At 46.1% G+C, this 18,775-nt stretch overlaps 1 protein-coding gene across 2 annotated transcripts; it reads left to right on the top strand.

The window, feature by feature from the left end:
* Positions 1 to 1,253: 1,253 nt before the first annotated feature.
* On the top strand, positions 1,254 to 13,578 carry KCTD7 (potassium channel tetramerization domain containing 7). Of its 2 annotated transcripts, XR_006889356.1 has the most exons (6): positions 1,254 to 1,590; positions 4,102 to 4,271; positions 7,506 to 7,684; positions 8,137 to 8,509; positions 12,313 to 12,648; positions 13,135 to 13,578. XR_006889356.1 is itself a non-coding variant. In XM_046666345.1 (5 exons), exons 1-5 carry the CDS (start codon positions 1,447 to 1,449, stop codon positions 12,314 to 12,316), a joined length of 870 nt encoding a protein of 289 aa, XP_046522301.1. In that variant the 5' UTR covers positions 1,254 to 1,446; the 3' UTR covers positions 12,317 to 13,578. The 2 variants fall into 2 exon arrangements, 1 of the variants encoding a protein (XP_046522301.1); XM_046666345.1 differs by having other exon boundaries at positions 12,313 to 13,578.
* Positions 13,579 to 18,775: the final 5,197 nt, after the last annotated feature.

The following is an 18,775-nucleotide window of genomic DNA, read 5'->3' on the forward strand; positions in this document are numbered from 1 at the left end:
ATGCACCCCTCTGTTCACTGCAGCATTATTCACAATAGCCAAGATGTGGAAGCAACCCAAGTGCCCATCAACTGATGACTGGATAAAGATGTGGTATGTATATATATATATAATGGAATACTACTTAGCCATAAAAAAAGACAAAATTATCCCATTTGCAATAACATGGATGGACCTTGAGGGTATTATGTTAAGTGAAATAAGCCAGACAGAGAAAGACAAAGACCGGTAGGATTTCACTCATAGTAGAGGATAAACAAACACATGGACAAAGAGAACAGATCAGTGGTTACCAGAGCTGAAGGGGTTGGAGGGTGGGCCTAAAGGGTAAAAGGGCACATAACTGACAAATAACAATGTACAACTGAAATTTCACAATGTTATAAACCATTACGACCTCAATAAAATTAAAATTTTTAAAAAACGGTTTGAAGACGTAAAACGATCCCTAGAAGAGCCCCTGTGCTGCCCCAGCCCCTACCAGGGGACACAACGCCCAAGGCTGCAGACAGGTATGTTGGATGGTGCTGGACTTCGCCTCACCAGTCTGTGAGCTTCTTTGGATGGGGTCTGTCTCCATTTGCGTGTCCAGCTACCCAGCGGAGGAACTGGCACGGAGACGGTGGAGAGTCTGTCATTCTTAATTGAACTCAGTTACTCCTATTTTGAGTTTTCGTTTTCAGATTCCTGCTTGAGTCAATAAAGGAGGACTGGAAACCCAGGTTTTGTAGCTTAAGGAGAGTCAGCCCCTGTCGCAGTGCTGCTCTCTTAACACCTCAGTGGCCTCAGCCATCCTCCGCCACATCTTCAGGCGTCTTCCTGCCACCTCCATTGAGGCGACCTGTGCCCCGACCTCCCCTTTTCCCTAGCCTTCGACGCCCAAGGAGCCACAGGACCCGCTGTCCTGGAGACATACGAACGACTAAGCCGCGAGCCCGCCCTCTTCTCAAGTCACTAGGTTTCGACCCCGACGCGGGAGCCACCCTCACAGCCACAGAGAAGGCCCGCTTAGATGCTGTGGCGGCGCACGCCCGCCCTGCGCGGCGGACGAGGGGTAGCGGGTGGAGAGGGCGCGCCGCTGGCCAGAGGGCCAATCAGAGCACGGCAGGCCAGCAGGCCCGGCTCCCAGTGGCCACTCAGGCGCAGGCTGAATGCGCCGCCTGCTCTAGGTCTGGGCGAGCTTCCTGCCAATCAGGGGCGGAGCAAGTGGGGGCTCGGCCAATAGCGGGAGGCGGCCGGGTCGGGTCGGTGGCCCTGCGGTCCGCGCGGTGGTCCTCAAGCCAGCCGGCTGAGGGAGCGGCCGCGCTACGGTCCGTGGGCGCTCGCTCCCGGCTGCTCCGGCCCCGCTTGTCGGCCGCGCCGCGTCATGCCAGGCGCTGCTAGGCGCTAGTGCCCAGGCCTCCGCCCGCCTGCCCGTAGCCGCGCCCACTGCCTAGAGCCAGAGGGATGGTGGTAGTCACGGGGCGGGAGCCAGACAGCCGTCGCCCAGACGGTGCCATGTCCAGCTCCGACGCCGAAGACGACTTTCTGGAGCCTGCCACCCCAACGGCCACGCAGGCGGGGCACGCGCTGCCCCTGTTGCCCCAGGAGGTACCTAGAAGGAGGGAGGGGGGCCGTGGGAAGGGGCGCAGAGGGAGAAGCAGGGGCGGGTCAGAGCTGACCTTGGGATGTGAGCAGCGCTGGGGTTGGCGATGCGGGATCAGGCTGAGGGCAGCCCCAGAGGAGCTGTAGCCCCCTGCCCACCCACCCACTCCCACCCCTCCGTAAAACCCACCAGGTGTGTCTCTCCTGCCCCGGGGGCACCTGGCCCCTCACCCTCCTCTTCCCAGTACTCACTGCCTTCAAGGTTGATATACTCTGGTCCTTATGTCCCACCCTTACCAACCAGAGGAGGGAGGGTAGGCCGTGCGAAGGGGACCTTGGAGCCCCAAGAGATGATAGTGTCTTCTAGAAAATCAAAGAGGAGGCCTTGGTGGTTGCCCAAACCCAATCTCCAACTGCTCAGAGAGTGAAGTAAGGGGCTGTGTGCAGATAAGAAGAAGGGCAACTAATGGATGTGTCCACACTCACCTGACAACTCCATGGCTTTCCCTCACTAGCTGCTGTCCTGTGATGCCCCGGTGGCTTCTACTGGTCTTACTTAATGTGTATGACACTATCATATTAACGCCTGAAATGATCATCAAGAGAAGGGAAAAGAGGAGGGAAGGTGGAGCACTGCTGGGTACCGAAGCCAGAAACTAGGAGGAAGGGACTAAGGTAGTGCTGAATATGCATGTGGAGTATGGAGTCCTAGGAGAGTGGACAGAGCCCCAGAAGGGCAGGGCTGGGCTGGGGGAGGCTCTTGGGAAGCAGATAGTGTCCTCTTAGAAGCCCATGCCCCCAATATTGTGGGGCACTTGAGAAAGTGAGCAAAACCCTAGAAGTACTCTTTGCAGTTGGAAAAATAGAGCTATCAGAGACACAGTGGTGCGATTTTTTGTGCACTGTCATTGGGGAAACAATGTGGCTTGAGAGAAAGAGCACAGGACCCAGAGACTATAGGCCAAGGCTCTAGCGCCAGCTGCTCCACCGGTTACATTGCTTCATGTGAGCTCTAAAACTACTTTTGATTGCTTTTTCCTCCCTGCTTTAGTCTTTTCATCACTAATATGGAGCAAACACTTGGATTAGTATGAGATATCCTTGGAAAAGGTTTAAAGAGCTCCAGAAATGTAAAGTATTATTATCCCAAAATAATATTTGAGTCCTTGGTATGCACATAGAATAGTTTTAGAAAAGCTATACCATAAGCAGAAGGCATTCCTATCCTTTGGGTGCAGAAGAATAACAACACCTGGCTGTTTCATTCATTGATTCAGTGCATATTTGGGTCTTTACTGTGAGCCAGGCACTGTACAAGGCCCTGGGTAACTTTGACTTATTGTATTTGTATCCTGCTTTATTTCACAAAGGATTTGAAAGTTGGGAAAAAGGACTGTCTAGATAAATATACATAGACTTTCAGTGGACCCAGAGAGATGTCATACTATTGAAAAGTATGCACTGGGATAAAATTTTAGTTAATCTGGAAGAAGTTTATGGAAAAACTAGAACTGGTTTCATTTCTTTCAAAACTACAAGCAGCAAAAGATATCCCCCCAAAATGGTCCTGAGCATTTTAGGGAGAACCTCAAGCTTCTCAGGGCAGATCTATACCATCATTCTTTGTTCTGCACCCTGCCCTTGCCTCCAGAATGTTAGCCGGACTGGGTACTAATCGTCTCACTTTACAGATTAAGAAGGAGAGAAGTGGTAAGGTAGAGAAAATGAGGAGTGGATGCCTGGAATTATTCAACAAACATCTATGAGCCAAGCTGTGCGTGACTTCCTGATTGATGAACAAGATGCTGTCCCTGCCCTTGGGGTCCCGTAGGGTGGGCTGACAGAAGAAAATAATTGCCCATGTATTCTGCTAGTCACTATAATAGAGTGTGACACATGGTGATGGCCAAATGGAGGGAGTGTTTAGTTACCTCTGTCTTGGGGACAGGTGAGAGACAATAGAGCAGAAATGCTCGCAGAGTAGGGAAACTTGAATGGAAGCTTTTAGAGTGAGTGGATGCTGCTCATCAAGGATGTGCCCTGGTGTGCATTAGAAAAAGGACACACAGCCCTGCTAGCAGATCACTCTCATCCAGGTGCCCCGTGCAGTGAACAACGTACACCACCATATGGGGCAGTCAAATTTGTTAGATGGACAGAGGGAGAGTGGTAAGAGCATTTTGGACAGAGAAGACAGCATGAGCAAGACACAAATATGGTAAATTAAGGAAGTGGAAGGAGGACAATGAAGGCTTTGAACTCTAGAGCAGAGAGAGTGGGATTGGGGTGGAGAGACCTGATTTAAGAGCTATCAGAGGGAGGATGGAAGGACTTGGCAATTGACGAGTGTGGGGAAAGGGAAGAGAGAAAAGAGTGTTCAGAAAGACTCCTGGGTTTTGGCCTTGGGTGACCGAGTGAATGGAGAAGCATAATCAGACCCAAGAAGACTATAGACAGAGCAGCCCCAGCTCTGGTTCCCCAGTGCCTGGCTGAAAGTGCCCCATGGTTCCTTTCCAGTTTCCTGAGGTTGTCCCACTTAACATTGGAGGGGCTCACTTCACCACACGCCTGTCTACCCTGCGACGCTACGAAGACACCATGCTGGCCGCCATGTTCAGTGGGCGGCATTACATCCCCACTGACGCTGAGGGCCGCTACTTCATTGATCGGGATGGCACGCACTTTGGGTATGTTTCTCTCTAGTCCTGGCAAGTGAGTGGCCTGGGCTTGGGTATGGGGCTTCAGTATCTTTGTAGATACCTAGAAGAGGAGATATCATACTGAGGGAATTTAATAAATGTGCTTATGGAATTGGATCAAAATTCTTTCCCAGAGGAGATAAGGACAGCTGGAGAAATCCCAAGTAACACACACTGGCTGGAGTGATAAAACTGCTTCCATCCTACACAATTTAAGATTGGGAAGTTGTCATCTGTGTGGAAGGAATGGATCACACCTAGTGGCTGGGAGTTCCAAAAGAACTTCTTGGAGAATACCCTCAGATCTAGATTTGGGGCTCAGCATTGCTGAGGGAGGAAGCATAGTTATAGAGGTGGTTCCCAGACTTCTTTCAAAAGTTAAAACAAACAGACAAAAAAGGTGAGGGAAGGGCCAACACAGGGTTGCCATCCTTTAATTTTGCCCAAAGAAAGCCTTAAAAAAAACCCTTTTAAGTATTATTGCCATTTTAATACTAAAACATGGAAAGACACAATCTCTAAAAACAGATAGCACTTCCCAAGAAAAGACTTTTGACAGCCTTACCCATAAATAATTTAAAGACTTTATACTTCAGTTTCCTTGTTTTTGAAATGAGAAATAATTATAGCTGCTTCGCAGGCATGTTATGCTGATTAAATAAAAAGCCTTGATGTTACTCCTGGCCAAGTCCTTTCAGTGTATGTGGCTGAAGCTCTTTGCCCCTTCAGTCTGACTTTGGAGATGCCTAGAGAACTAATGTGGTCCTTGACCTTGAACAAAAATGACCAGGGAGGCAGAAACTCTCAACCACCATATCTCTGTGCTGGCCTTCAAGTAGGATTGCCCACATTGGGAGAATGGTCATTTTTATCCTCAGAAAGGAGCCTATTATCAAATAATTTGCTTTGAAGCATCTGGGTTTCCCCATTGGGCTGTCAGCTGCCTCCAATGCTGAGAAAACAAAGTGTCACATCGCTCTGCAGAGCTATAAAAAGATTTTTGTTTGCAGGCTGTTTGGGGGAGGAAAGTGCTGGCCTCAGCTGGCAGCTCCCACAGGGCTCTTAGCTGGGCCTTGTCCCTGAGGTTATGGTTTTCAGAGCTCACCAAGATTTGCTTAAGATCCTAGAGGACTAATTTTGGGAAGGGCTGTCGGGAGGGGAAACAGGGTTTGGCTCGAGCCTGATGCGCCCATGCCCAGGTGGCCATGGCTAGAGAGTGGTAGAGCCAGACAAGGATGTGGCAGAAAGCAGGATATTGTGGCGTTTATCCTCAGGCTGCTGGACTCCAGTGGCCTATGATTCATCAGCAGCAGATGAAGTTGTTGAAAAACTCAAAAGAAAATAGGGATTTAGCACATTTGGTGGGGTATATTTCTCTGCTGGTGTAGCTCATATACGCCCAGCACCTACCATGGAAGCTTCTTGGGCCTCCACCTGAGGTGGTTTCTCATTGTGATCAGTGCACAGTGCTTTGGACTAAAGTATGAACCAGTGGGTGTGGGCTTGGAGTCAGCAGGGTCTGCCTCTGAGCCTCTGGCTAGCTGTGGCTCCTTGAGCAAAGGTGTCCCTTAACATCTCCGAGTCCCACTTTTTCCTCATTTACGAAATGGACGTAAGATAGCACTTACTCCATGATGTCATTGAAAGTATATGTACCATATAAATGGTATGACACATAAATAGTGGCTGACACAGATTAGTACTTAGTATTATATTTTGGCCAAAGACTAACTGCTGAGGTAACGGCTTGATTTTGGCGTTTACTCACATATCCTTACCGAAAAGCCCTTCCCAGGCATGCCAGTGATGGATCTGATTACTCTTAGCACTAAAGAATCTGAAGAGAGGATTAAGAGAACTGAATTTTTATTTTAAGACAAATGCAGTATGTGATTTTATTCACTCCTGGAACCAGTTTGTTGGGATGTTAGGGTTAGGCATTTGATCTTCTCCATATAGCTACAGAATAATACCAATGGCAAGGGTTTGTAGAAGATGTGGGACTCTCCTATGTTGCTGGTGGGAGTGTAAAATGCTACAAACACTTCATTAAACATGCATGTACTCTATGACTGAACAATTCTACTCCTAATATTTACCCAAGACAAATTGGTGCATGTGTCCACAAAAAGTCTCTTATAGGAATGTTCATCACAGCTTCACTCATAAGAACCAAAAACTGGAAACAACACAAATGTCTATCAACAAGAGAATGGGTAAATGAATTAGAATATACCCATACAGTGGTATAATACTTAGCAATAAAAGCAAAAACTACTGTCACACACAACATAGGGGATAAATTTCAAAACCATGTTGAGGAGAAGAAGCCAGGCACAAAAGAGAACATATTGTATGATTCTACTTAGGTGAATTTCAGGAAGAGGCAAACTAATCTTTGTTCCTACTTGGCTTCTACTTCTGTAGAAGTTTAGAGTGGTCGCCTCTGTGAGGACTGACTGGGAAAAGGCACAAGGAAACTTTAAGCAAATGGAAATGTTCTGTATCTTGATCTAGGTGGTGGTTATATGGGTATATTCATACATAAAAAAGTAATTGAACTATACAATTAAGGTTTGTACATTTAGGGGCCAGCCCCGTGGCAAAGTGGTTGAGTTTGTGCACTCCGCTTCGGCAACCCAGGGTTTTGCTGGTTCAGATCCTGGGTGTGGACGTGGCACTGCTCATCAGGCCATGATGAGGCAGCGTTCCCACATAGCACGGCCAGGAGGACCTACAACTAGAATATATAGCTATGTACTGGGGGGCTTTGGGGAGAAGAAGAAGGAGAAAAAAAAAGATTTGTACATTTATCAAATATTAGTTATACCTCAATTAAAATACATGAAGAGGCTAGATATCACATCTTTCCGTTATTGTTGTATATAACCTAATCATAACAATACCTAATATTTTACCTAATAATAATTGTAATTATGATAATGATACTGATAATAACAACTACTAACATGTAGGGCTTACTCTGTGCCAGGTATTTTCTAAGCACTTTTTATATATTAACTCATTTAATCCTCTCTTAACATTCTGGGGTGGTTTGCTTATTTTCTTCCATTTTGCAGGTGAGAAAATCAAGGCACAGAAAAGTTAAGTTCACTTACCAAAGTTCCACTGCTGGTTGTCCAGATTCTGTGCTCTAACCACTAAGTAGCACTACCCAGGTCCGTTAGCTCCTTCTCACCAACTTCTTTCCTTCCTGCTCAGAGATGTGCTGAATTTCTTGCGCTCGGGGGACCTGCCACCTCGGGAGCGTGTACGGGCTGTGTACAAAGAGGCCCAGTACTATGCCATTGGGCCCCTCCTGGAGCAGCTGGAGAACATGCAGCCACTGAAGGGGGAGAAAGTGCGCCAGGCGTTTCTGGGACTCATGCCTTATTACAAAGGTGAGGGGTCAACTGCCCAGGGCAGACAGGGTGTGGGGAAGGAGGGTTGCAAGGCTTCTGTCAGGGCCTATGTCTCCACCAGAACAGGTTCATCTATATCACTTAAGATGAGAGAGAATCCTGCTTCTCTTCCTGTTCTCCTCTCCCAGTCACACCGGCAAGATTCAGGTTAAACAGAGCCCAGCTTGCCTGTGACAGCCTTCAAATCACCTTTCAAAAGGACAGTCCTCATCCCACCCCATTGGTTTCCTTTTGCTGTGGAGAACAATGATCCCTGTTTAAGTTTGTGCCCTTCATAGGCCCACAGAGTCCCTTCCTCAGGAATCTGTCTCTTCCCTCTTGGATCCTGCTGTCACTGGGGCTCTCTTTTTGTGCCCTCCCACTGCCTTGCCCCACCCCACCCTCACCTGTCAACCCCTGTCCCAGTGATGGGTGCTGTGTTCACCCCACAGACCATTTGGAGCGGATTGTGGAGATTGCTCGGCTGCGTGCGGTACAGCGGAAGGCCCGCTTTGCCAAGCTCAAAGTCTGTGTCTTCAAGGAGGAGATGCCCATCACCCCCTATGAGTGTCCGCTTCTCAACTCCCTGCGCTTTGAGCGGAGCGAGAGCGATGGGCAGCTCTTTGAGCATCACTGCGAAGTGGATGTGTCTTTCGGGCCCTGGGAGGCTGTGGCTGATGTTTATGACCTGCTGCACTGCCTGGTCACGGACCTCTCAGCCCAGGGCCTCATTGTGGACCACCAGTGCATTGGGGTGTGTGACAAGCACCTCATCAACCACTACTACTGCAAGCGCCCCATCTATGAGTTCAAGATCACATGGTGGTGAGTAGTCCTGGTAGGAAACAGGGTCCCATCAGGAAGGGTGTCCATTCCCCTTGGTGGCTCTGGGAGTAAGATCCCCGGAAGGGCTTGTGGCTGCCCCAGAGCCTGCTGAGGTGAGGACTGAGTCCTGAGGCACAGCTCCAAGCAGACAGAGGTGCAGCTCCAGTCTCCCCCGTTGTCCCTCAGGGTTAGGCTCAGGTCTGGTGGCCCACAGGGACTTGGTACCTGCACTTACCTGGCCTTTCCTCGAGGCACGGCAATCTTTGTCTTAGACTGATGGGGTCCGGCTCGCTAGGGCTTGACCAGGAAGTCCAGAGAGATTTTGTCACTTTTTTGACCTTGTGAGAGAGTTTCTGCCCTTTTTAGAGCCACATTACCAACTAATGTAGGTATGATCACTTCCTCAGCCCTGTTAAGTATCCCTTCCCTGTGCTCAGTGTATAGGTCTGAATATAGAAAATGATGGGGGATTTACCCAAGTAGCTACTCTGTAGGGGTACTTCCTCTGGCTGAAGAAGGAACATCATCTCTCCCTTTTCCCCCAAGAATAGTCCCACACTTTGATCTAGAATGTGGAAAGACACTTTTCCCCCCCAGAATAGTCCCACACTTTGATCTAGGATGTGGAAAGACTCTTTTCCCCCCAAACATATTCTTCACCACCTTTTGGAGATATAATCATAGTTGCCAAAGCCATGCACCAGGTTGGCCTTAGAAAAGCACAATGTTTACAGCCCTACCTCAGGGCCTTGGCTTCTCCTACCTTCCACCAACCTTCCTTGCTTGAAGGGTTGTCTTCTCACAGAGCTGGAATGCAAATTTCACAGGCTCCTTTTGAAGATTCCCTAAGTCAAGGAGGCAAGATACCTAGGTCTTCTGTTATCTTCAAGATGTAACATCCTTTCTAGAGGCTCAGAATACCTCCTTGACTGCCATTTCATGTATTAGGATCCAATTTGTGGTGAACCTGCTTGGATGGGAACCCCCTCTTTAAAGCCTGTTGCTTTATCCTGCTGTCTTTCTCCTTCAGGAGAGTGTCTATTCTGGAGAAGTAAAGAATACTTTACTTGGGTCAGGTGAGAGGCACAGCTATCCCAGGAGCTATAGGAAGATAGTAGCAAACCTCTGTTATGTTTTATTCCCTACATTTCAGAGAGAAAAAGATCCGCAAGGTTCTCCTCCCACTGCATTTCCTTCTTGCTCCGTCTGCAACCTGGGGCAGCTAGTCAGGGTATGGACATGTGTCTTCTAAAGAAAGAACTATGTGGCACCAGTAATTGGAATGTAACATCTCTGTGCTGCATTAAGGGCTTCTCCCCATAATCCTGATTGTACTTGACCGTTCCTGGGGGTTCTTGTAGGGAGATTTTTTTTATATGTAAAAACTGGTGATGACAGCCTCACTGGTCTCAGACTTACAAGACCAGATTGGTGAGGTAGGGCACGGGGGAGCTGAAGATGTCTGTGTCCTGAGGAGAAGACCAAGCCCTGGGACCTTCGCTGAATTCCTTCACAGGGCAGTGATCTCCTGGCCCTGGTGTGGGGACAGAGATTCCAGGGCATGATTTTGCTCTCTTATATTGTATTCTTATATGGGTGGAGCAAAGGTGCAGACTGAGATCAAAGAGGAGAATACAGTCCGTTGTTCAGGTTCCGCAATATGCATTCTCTCTGTTCTCATCCACAATTGGATTGCTAACTTTTCTGGAGCTGGTGTCCCTGCTTGGCACTTAGCCCAAGAGCCTGGAGCTCTTGCCTTGTTCTAATAGAAAAGTCTTTCGTTTAAGTTGCTCTGATTGGTGTTACCGCCTAATACAAGTTCATCTTTTGACAGACATTGAGGTAAACTATTCAGGAGGTTGTCAGTGTGGGTAGAGAGCAGATAATTAAGCCCAGTGCTTTCAGTAACCTGGCCTTGGCCCCTTCTCTTTCCCACCCCCAGCACAGAGCTTCACAGTGCTTGGTTATATAGACTCCGTACATGTAAGACAGGGAGCAGCTGGTTCACTCAAATGCAGGTTTTCTCAAAAACGGGTCTGAAGACTTGCTTGCGACTACAGGGATGTTGGATGTCCCTGTGCCTTTTGCTGGAGACACCACTGTTTTTCTCTTCCCCACTGTTGTCCTCGTGGTGGTGTGCTCTGTGCCATTGTGGGGAGACAAGACTCTGGGCCAGTAGACCAGGCAGAGCAGGGGCAACTGGCAGCCAGCTCAGAGCTCTTTCTAGGTGGAATAAAAGAATTTAGTGGCCCAGTTTGGCCATTCTCTGATGAGAAGCTAAGGCCAGGCTGAAAGTGCTTTTGGTTGTGGTGGTTTATGGTAGTGGCCTCCAAATAAAGGTCATCTCTGAGGAAATGACTTCTCCCAGTTGGATCCCTTTCCACTCTAAATGTCCAGGCCCAGAGCATGAGAAGGGTTGGGGCAGGAAGGAGGACTCCAAGGGATCAATGCTTCTCCATGATCGAGAGGAAGTCTATTTTCATAGAATTCTTGTGCATTATGTCGATGGGTCAAACCAAAGTGCCTGCCTTTGGAGCTTCCCTTATGTTTGATTTTGGGCACCTTTTCTCCCAGATGCCATGCTCACTGGTTGGGAAGGTGAAAATTTAGGAGATGAGACTGTGTGGTGCAATGATAGCCATAACAAAATTCAAGGAAACTGAAAAACTTACTGGCAACAAAAAAGACTGAAACAAAACCACAATGAGACACATTATGCCATCCCAAGTGGAGGAATTCTTTGGATAACACTAATAGAAGAAATAGAGGAATCATCACCATCCTCCTTCTGCCTCTGGTTAATTTACCAGGCTGTCCAGTGCTTATCATGTGGAAAGCAATCAACTGTGCTGTGAAAGTTTCTATTCTTTCTTCCTGGGGCTTAAGATATCCTGGGAGCTGTCTGAGCCTTGCACCTCGGGCTGGTCAGGTGATATAATCTTCCTATTCTGGGTTGCTTGTTAGAGGATTAGGAAATTGACATTTGCAAGCCACAAAGTAGGGTGGGCCTCAGTGTGTGATCTTGGTCTAAGCTAGATCCTGAAGAGGTTAAGACAAACAACAACAAAACAAAAACTACTCATACTGAGCATTTTGATCCCAGTTAGAATTTCAAATATCATCCTTCTGCATACCTTCTGTCCATATTTGATTCTGATATAAGTGATTAAGCTTTCTTCCCGTACCTTTTTGCTGGGCCTCTTTCCTGAAGGTAGTGCCTGCCTCGTGATCCTTAAAAGAGGGCAGCTTCATTCATCAAAAACAAGAGTGTGGGGAACTGTTGTGGGAGAGTCACTTTGGATTTCTGAAAGAAACATATATGTACACATATGTTAATTGGGGGAAGGGTGGGTTGGCAGGGATCAGAGGAGGTGGGAACAAAGACTGGGTGTAGGAATAAGCAGTTGCCTCTGGAGTATGGGAGGTCACCTGGGTTCATTGTCTTCCTTCTGTATGGCGTTTGGTTTGTATACACAATGTAACACTTCCTGTGTTCATTCATTACATATCCGTGAGTGCTTTGGTGCATGGAGCCTCAGTACCCTCACATGGCATTAAAGTCAAGAATTAGAACCTGGGTGCTGTGCCTTTCTTAATAGAGACTTACTCTCATCCCTCCTCTGCCTCCTGCTTTGCCAAAAAATTTGTCTTGATTTCTGCTTAAAATTGGTATGTTTTGGCATGCCACACTAAATAAAACAGGTTCTTCCCTGAGACCAGAAGCTAAACTTCTACCCTGACTTGAAGAGGGATGGGCCCACAATGGCCCTGCTGCTATTACTGTAGCCTTGTCTCTGTTCCAGGTAGGAGTGTGCCCACCCACCCGGGGCAAACAGCTCTATTCTCTCCTGTTGAGAGGTCTCCAAGGGAAGAAGATGCCACAATTGCATAGTCACTTGTATGGCTCATAACCATGTCGGGTAATTCTGAAAGAAAGCCCTCCTGTCATATCACCACTTCTTTCCAAAGGAGAGAGAAGCGGCCCTAAGCTTATGTGAGCCTCAATGGTTAAGACCATTCCTTGAGGAAAATGGACATAAGTTGCCCTTCCTCTGAAAGGAGAGTTTGACATCTTCCTGGCTAATGAGCATCCTCATTAAGATGCTCCTTGGAGTCGCTTCATGGATTAACCCAGAAAGGTGAGTTCTGAGATGCTGGGTAGCTATGCCACCCTCCAACTACTTCCCTTAAATCTTTGATTATTCTGACTTTTAAACAAAAGCACTGCATAATCTGTGTCAAATGTATCCCTTGACCTAATCACTGCTCACATAATCACATAGTAATAATACACTAATAACACCTTACAAGTTGGAAACTGAAGTGTATAAGGGTGTAATTTCCCCAAGGGCACATAGCTAGTAAGTGGCAGAGCCAGGATTCAAACCCAGAGCCCTTTTCTCAAATCCTCAGGGTGTTCAACAGCAGGACCCTCCCTTCCTCTTGGCAGCTTGGCATCCCACCTGTGAGGCTCAGGGCTTCATCCTGCTTAACCTGTGAAGATTTGAAAAGCAAATATTTCTAGAAGGAATATTAGAAAGACTTCCTTAGATGTGTAGGTTAAGTAGCACCTAAGCATTAAGAAGATAGATGATGTTCCCAATTTACTGTCTTTCTTGATGAAGGACACATGTCCACTAGGTGGAGAAGGGCCCTGCTCATGGGGCAACGAGTGGAGGATGACTTAGCAGGTGAGTCATGGTTCCCTGGCTGGACCCTGGGTGTGGCAGGGTAATCCAGGACAGCCTGAGTTAATCAGACTCCTGCAGCGTATAGGTCTAATCATACAGAGGTGCTGTGCAGCCTGACCCCATGGGGAGGTATGCCCATACCACGAGTGACTGGCTCGTGTCAAGAGAATAATTGAATGGGAGGCTCTTAAGTTTAGCTCAGGGGATGTTGTGTGCCTGGCTCATCGCCCTTGGATTCTGGGTCCCTACTCTGCCTGTGTGTTCCTTTGTCATCATTTTGAAGATGGCCTCTTAGCTGGTTTTGCCTACTTTTCATTTTGATTTAACTTAGAGTGTGTTCCTTTAGCTTTTAGTTACTTACTTTTAACTTTCTGTCCTTTGATTCCTTACCATTTTGTTTTTCCTATAATATATTTTAGCTGTCTCTATTTTTTACACATGATTTTAAACTTTATTTATAACATAACTTTTAAATAAAGCACATGTATGAATAGGATGTCAATGAAGGTGGTTCTTGTTCTGAACAAGGGTAATTATGTGCTTTTTTTTTTCCTCCTCCATTCATTTCTACAGTGATCTTATTAGATGTGAACATCAGGTACATCATTTTTCCCTTAGATAAATATCTTCTAAAATATAAGTAACAAGAACAAACTGACAGTGTTTTATGAAAGTCATAGATCTTGGTTATCTACTAGATCCAATAGCCAAACTTTACCTCTCCCTCCAAAATGCACCCCTCCACCACAAACACACACATACACAAAATAACAGTAAATAAAGCCTTAGGAACAGGGCAGTTCCATTCCTGGACTATTAAGGGCTTCTTCCCTCACACACTTGTTTTTCCTGAGGAACGACATGATCTAGAGATGCTGGGATCCCACCTCCTCCAACCACCCAATACCAAGTGGAAACAGGACTATCATGCACCAGGAAAAACTCCACCACAACTCTGGGAAAGACTTTGAATTGTACTATCCAGAAGCACTCCATAACAGGGGTCTGTAATCAGATTATGATGTATCTTTTCCAGCCTTCTATAATTTCATTAGCAAGCTGATTCACCCTTTAATAAACTATGACTTTTAGAGGATTCTCCTGATTATTACAGACCCCGATTTCTTTCCTATATCATGCGATCTTGGTAGATGGTCCCAGCTCAAATAGATCTTTGGAATAGTTTCCATACTTCTCTTAGTTATTAAAAAAAATCAAGAAATAGAACCCCAAAGCACCACAAAACTTGGAGCTTGACCTCCATTAAAAGAAACTTAGAAATTGAGAGTCGAGTTGAAGAAATGTTCTTTATACTTTTGTTATTTTTGTAAAGAGAGTAGGATGGTATCAGGAGTAGACTTAAGTCCCTAGAATGTGTATCAGGCTCTATAAATGCCTTTATTAGTGTCTTTCTCAACATTACATCCTGATCACCAGCTATATCTCAGCTTACTCTGCCCCAGGGACCTATCTGTGTGCACATGTTGTGGTGCTTACTGTCCCTACTCTCACCATGTCATCTCCACTTCCTCCCTCTGCTCATGACTGTCCTGTTTTTGGCATTTTAAAGCTTGTTGGCCACTTCTGACCATGCCTCATCCTACTTCTTACCAGATGATGCTTTGCCCAGGACTGCCCCCTTTTTATTCTCAGGCAGGTAGGTGTTGTTTGCACTGAGGTCCCTAGCTGTCCAGTTCAGCTTTCTCATCTGGCCTGCTAGGATTTGGAGAGCATTTTCAGCCTCCCTCTCTAAGCTGTGTATCCACCTCCATGGTGGCAGCAGAGGACGACCACAGGACCCCATTGAGCAGACAAGTTAAATTCATCTCCCGCTACCCAGGAAGGGAGAATTGAAACACTTTTTCTGGAAACCAAGTTCACCAAAAGCTTCCTAACAAAAATATGAACTTCCCTGGTGAGCTGACCACATCAGTATTGGCTGAAATAAGGGTGGCATTATTCACTTGGCACTCCCGGAAGTCAAAGCAGAATGTATCTGCTTTCAGGCATATTCAGGGAATATTCCACCCAATTACCTGAATTTATTCTTCAAAGTGCAGCTCTATTTGGAAACTTGCATTGGTCCGGAGAGGCAGAATATCGAGGAATCTCCTCTGTAGTCACTTGCAGGAATATTCCACCACTTTCATAGGCTGGGCCTTTAGCCCAGAGGATTCCAGTAGGGTGGCATTTATTACTTGATTTTGAACCCGTCAGTGCTGTTCCCTGCTGGGATGGCAATCCTGACCCCTTTATGGCAGCAGCACCCCTAAGACAACCTGATTTGTAGATTGAGATCCAGAGGTAGAATTCCCAGATAGTCTAACCAAGGTATCTGCATTATAGCGGACAAGAAAGTGATGTTTCTTAGGTGGAAGGCTTTCTATATACTCAACTGTGCCCCAGGATTTCTGGGGTTTATAGGCAGTAGGGTCATTTGGTCATGACCCTCAACTTCCTCACTTGACCATTCTGTCTTTTTAGAAAGTGAGTTCACCTTATCCCTCGCTAGGGACCCAGAATTCCAATAGCTGAAAACCTTGTACATCTTTTTTCTTATCCTGGCCTTACACCACCAAGACATACTTCAGTGCCTTAGTAGGGGTCACAAGAAGGCAAGAGCGTGGGCAGCCTCTGTCCCTTGTTTCTACATCTCCATGATTGGCTGAGGCCAGCAACCCTTGTAGATGTGAGAGTTGCAATATAATTAACAGATTCAAGGTCTAGAGGCACCATTTGAAAGAACTGCTTTAGAGATATCTGTCCATAGCAGCTTGGAGCAGTTAAGGTAAACCTGGGAGCTTGGTCCATACAGTGAGGGTGGGTCATGTTTTTCAAACATTTTGGCTTCAAAGATGCTCCATTATCTATGCAAGACCCCAAGAGGCCAGCAGAAGATTTCCAGCTCTGGTTATAGCTGACTGAGAGAAGCCACTGCAAGCTGCAGTTAGGTACCCATGTGCAGCAGAGGCCAGCCAAAACCCAGAGCTTCTCAAAGTGGACACAAAAGGGACTGTATCCTCTTACAATGGTTGGCTAGTGTGCCAGGAGGAAACTGAACTCAGATGCTCCTGCTCCATCCTATTGCCATCCATGTAACTTTACATCTTACCCATTCAAAATGGAAAATAACATATAGAGACTTCTTGGGACCTTACATCTGACATATCAATGTATATTATCTCCTTGGGTGATCTTGCCTGAATTTCGTTTAGAGTAATTTGTATTAGGAGGAAAAAAAAAAACAAAGTAATTTGAACAAGTTATATATTTAATATAAATAACTATTAATTATAGGGTTGGAGTAATGAAGGATTGGTTAATAAAAAGTAGCAATAATTACAAAGAATATAGGAATAGCAGATATAAGAAGCAGCCACTATCCTTAGGGCTGAGATAAAGGGTACAGGGAAGGGTATCCACCCTCCCCTCCGAAGCTGATATCCAGACCTTTTTGGAGAGGGCATGGTCATGGTTCACTGAATGGCAGAGAAGTTACTGGGGTGCTGTGCTGTTGGAATTTGCTGGAAATCCACCCTCTAGTGTGCTGGGACAATCTGTTCATGGGAAAGTGTCTTGCCAGAGGCATTGTACTACAAAACCACCCAAGGGGAGTGCTGGGAAAAGCTGCTGGTCTTTTTGTGCTGCTGATTACCATGCACTGCAGGAGCTGGGTGCTGGAGAAGTTATATGTGTTGTGAGCAAGGACACCAGAACCAGAAAGGAAAATATCTTTTCTCTGACAATGTCTCACCAACATCATCTACTAACAAAGCTTATTATCATGTTAATTGGCAAAGAGAAAAAATATTCAAAGGTCCCAACCCAATTTTTGCAGAGGCAATAAAGGATGAATAGGGAGCTAAGAGGAAATCAATAACTGGCACATCATCTATATGTTAATGACTCCCAAATTTATACTCCTGCCCAGGCCTCTTTCCTCAACCTTGAATTATATACCCAATAACCTTCTAAATATTGATACTTCAGTATCTATTAGCTATGTCAAACTTAATACATCTAAATAGAATTCTTTATTTTTCCCTCCCTACCCCAAACATCTTCCTCATTCCATCTTCTCTATCTTAGGAAATGGCACCACCATCCACCTCGTCAACAAAAACCAGTTAGCAAAAAAATCTTTGACTCCCCTCCTTACCTCACCTTCGACTTGCAATCCATCACCAAGTACTTGAATCTGTCTTCAAGATGTATTTTGAAAACATTCACAAATTAGCTTGTCTGAATCACCATCATCTTTCACCCTGCATTACTACAAAGACCTCTTGGCTTAATTTGGCCCTTGATTACCCCCTCTAACCTATTCTCCAGAATAGTCTTCTGAAAGGGTTGATTAGATCCTGCTATATGCCTACTTAAAACATTTTGCTTTTAGAATGAGATTGAAAAGACTTAGTATGTTTGATCTGGCTCCTGCCCACCTCTCCAGCCTCATTTCACAACCCTACTCCTTGTTTCCCACTTTCCACCCTGGCCTTTTTTCAGTTCCTACCTCAGGTTTTTGAGATTGCCAGTCCCTCTGCCTGAAATGCCTTTCCCCCAGCCTTCTCATTCATGGCTGGCTCATTTTCATATTTTATGTTCCAGCTCAAATGTCACATACTCAGTGAGACCTCTAATCACGCCATCTATAGCATACTCCCATTACTGTCTATCGCATCACCCTATTTATTTCCTTTATTGCATTTTTCTTTACCAATAGTAATTATCTTGTTTGTTATGTCTCTTTTTCCTTTCAAATAAGCTCCCTGAGGGCAGTGATTTTGCCTCTAATATTCACAGATATCCCAATGCGTAGAACAGTGCCTGGAAAAGAGGTGCTCAGTTAAGATCCGCCAAACGACCTGTCTAGTACTTGGGCAGGAGACCTCTTAGGGTGTCTTAGTATTACCCTGCCTTGTGATTAGTCAATGGAAAACTACAACAACCCAATCCAGGCAGGACAACTAATGGCCCAGACCCTTCCTTCATGAATGAAAGTTTGGGTCATTTCCTCCCCCCCAGCCCAGGTAAAGAGATTAAGTATGGAGATTAAATATGATTTAAGGAGATGCATATGGGTGCCAAGTTGACAAGGGGTGGATTTGTGGTGGTTAATTTTATGTGTCATCTTGATTGGGCCACAGTGCCCAGATATTTGGTCAAACGTTGTTCTGGATGTTTCTGTTAAGGGTGTTTTGGGATGAGATTTACATTCAAATCAGTGGACTTTGAGTAAAACAGATTTCCCTCCACAATGTGGGTGGACCCCATCCAGTCAGTTGAAGGCCTGAATAGAACGAAAGGTTGACCTCCTCCAAGTACAAGGAATTCTGACAGCAGGCTGCATTCAGACTTCATCTGCAACATCACCTCTTCCTGATTCATCAGCAGACTGCCTTTGGACTTGAACTGCAACTCTTTCCTGAGCCTCCAGCCTGCTGGCCTCCCTCATCAGATTTTGGACTCACCAAGCCTGGATAATCACATGACTAATTCCTTAAAATAACTGTCTTCCTAAATATGCTATATCATCTGTCTATCCCAGGATGTCTATATCTGTCTATATCTACAG

The sequence above is a fragment of the Equus quagga genome, chromosome 7, assembly GCF_021613505.1.
Source record: "Equus quagga isolate Etosha38 chromosome 7, UCLA_HA_Equagga_1.0, whole genome shotgun sequence".
Classification (NCBI taxonomy): Eukaryota; Metazoa; Chordata; class Mammalia; order Perissodactyla; family Equidae; genus Equus; species Equus quagga.

Coding starts and splice junctions, on each gene's coding strand:
- KCTD7 (XM_046666345.1), top strand. CDS start 1,447: ATGGTGGTAGTCACGGGGCGGGAGCCAGACAGCCGTCGCCCAGACGGT. Junction 1,591..4,101: donor TGCCCCTGTTGCCCCAGGAG/GTACCTAGAAGG, acceptor GTTCCTTTCCAG/TTTCCTGAGGTTGTCCCACT. Junction 4,272..7,505: donor CGGGATGGCACGCACTTTGG/GTATGTTTCTCT, acceptor CTTCCTGCTCAG/AGATGTGCTGAATTTCTTGC.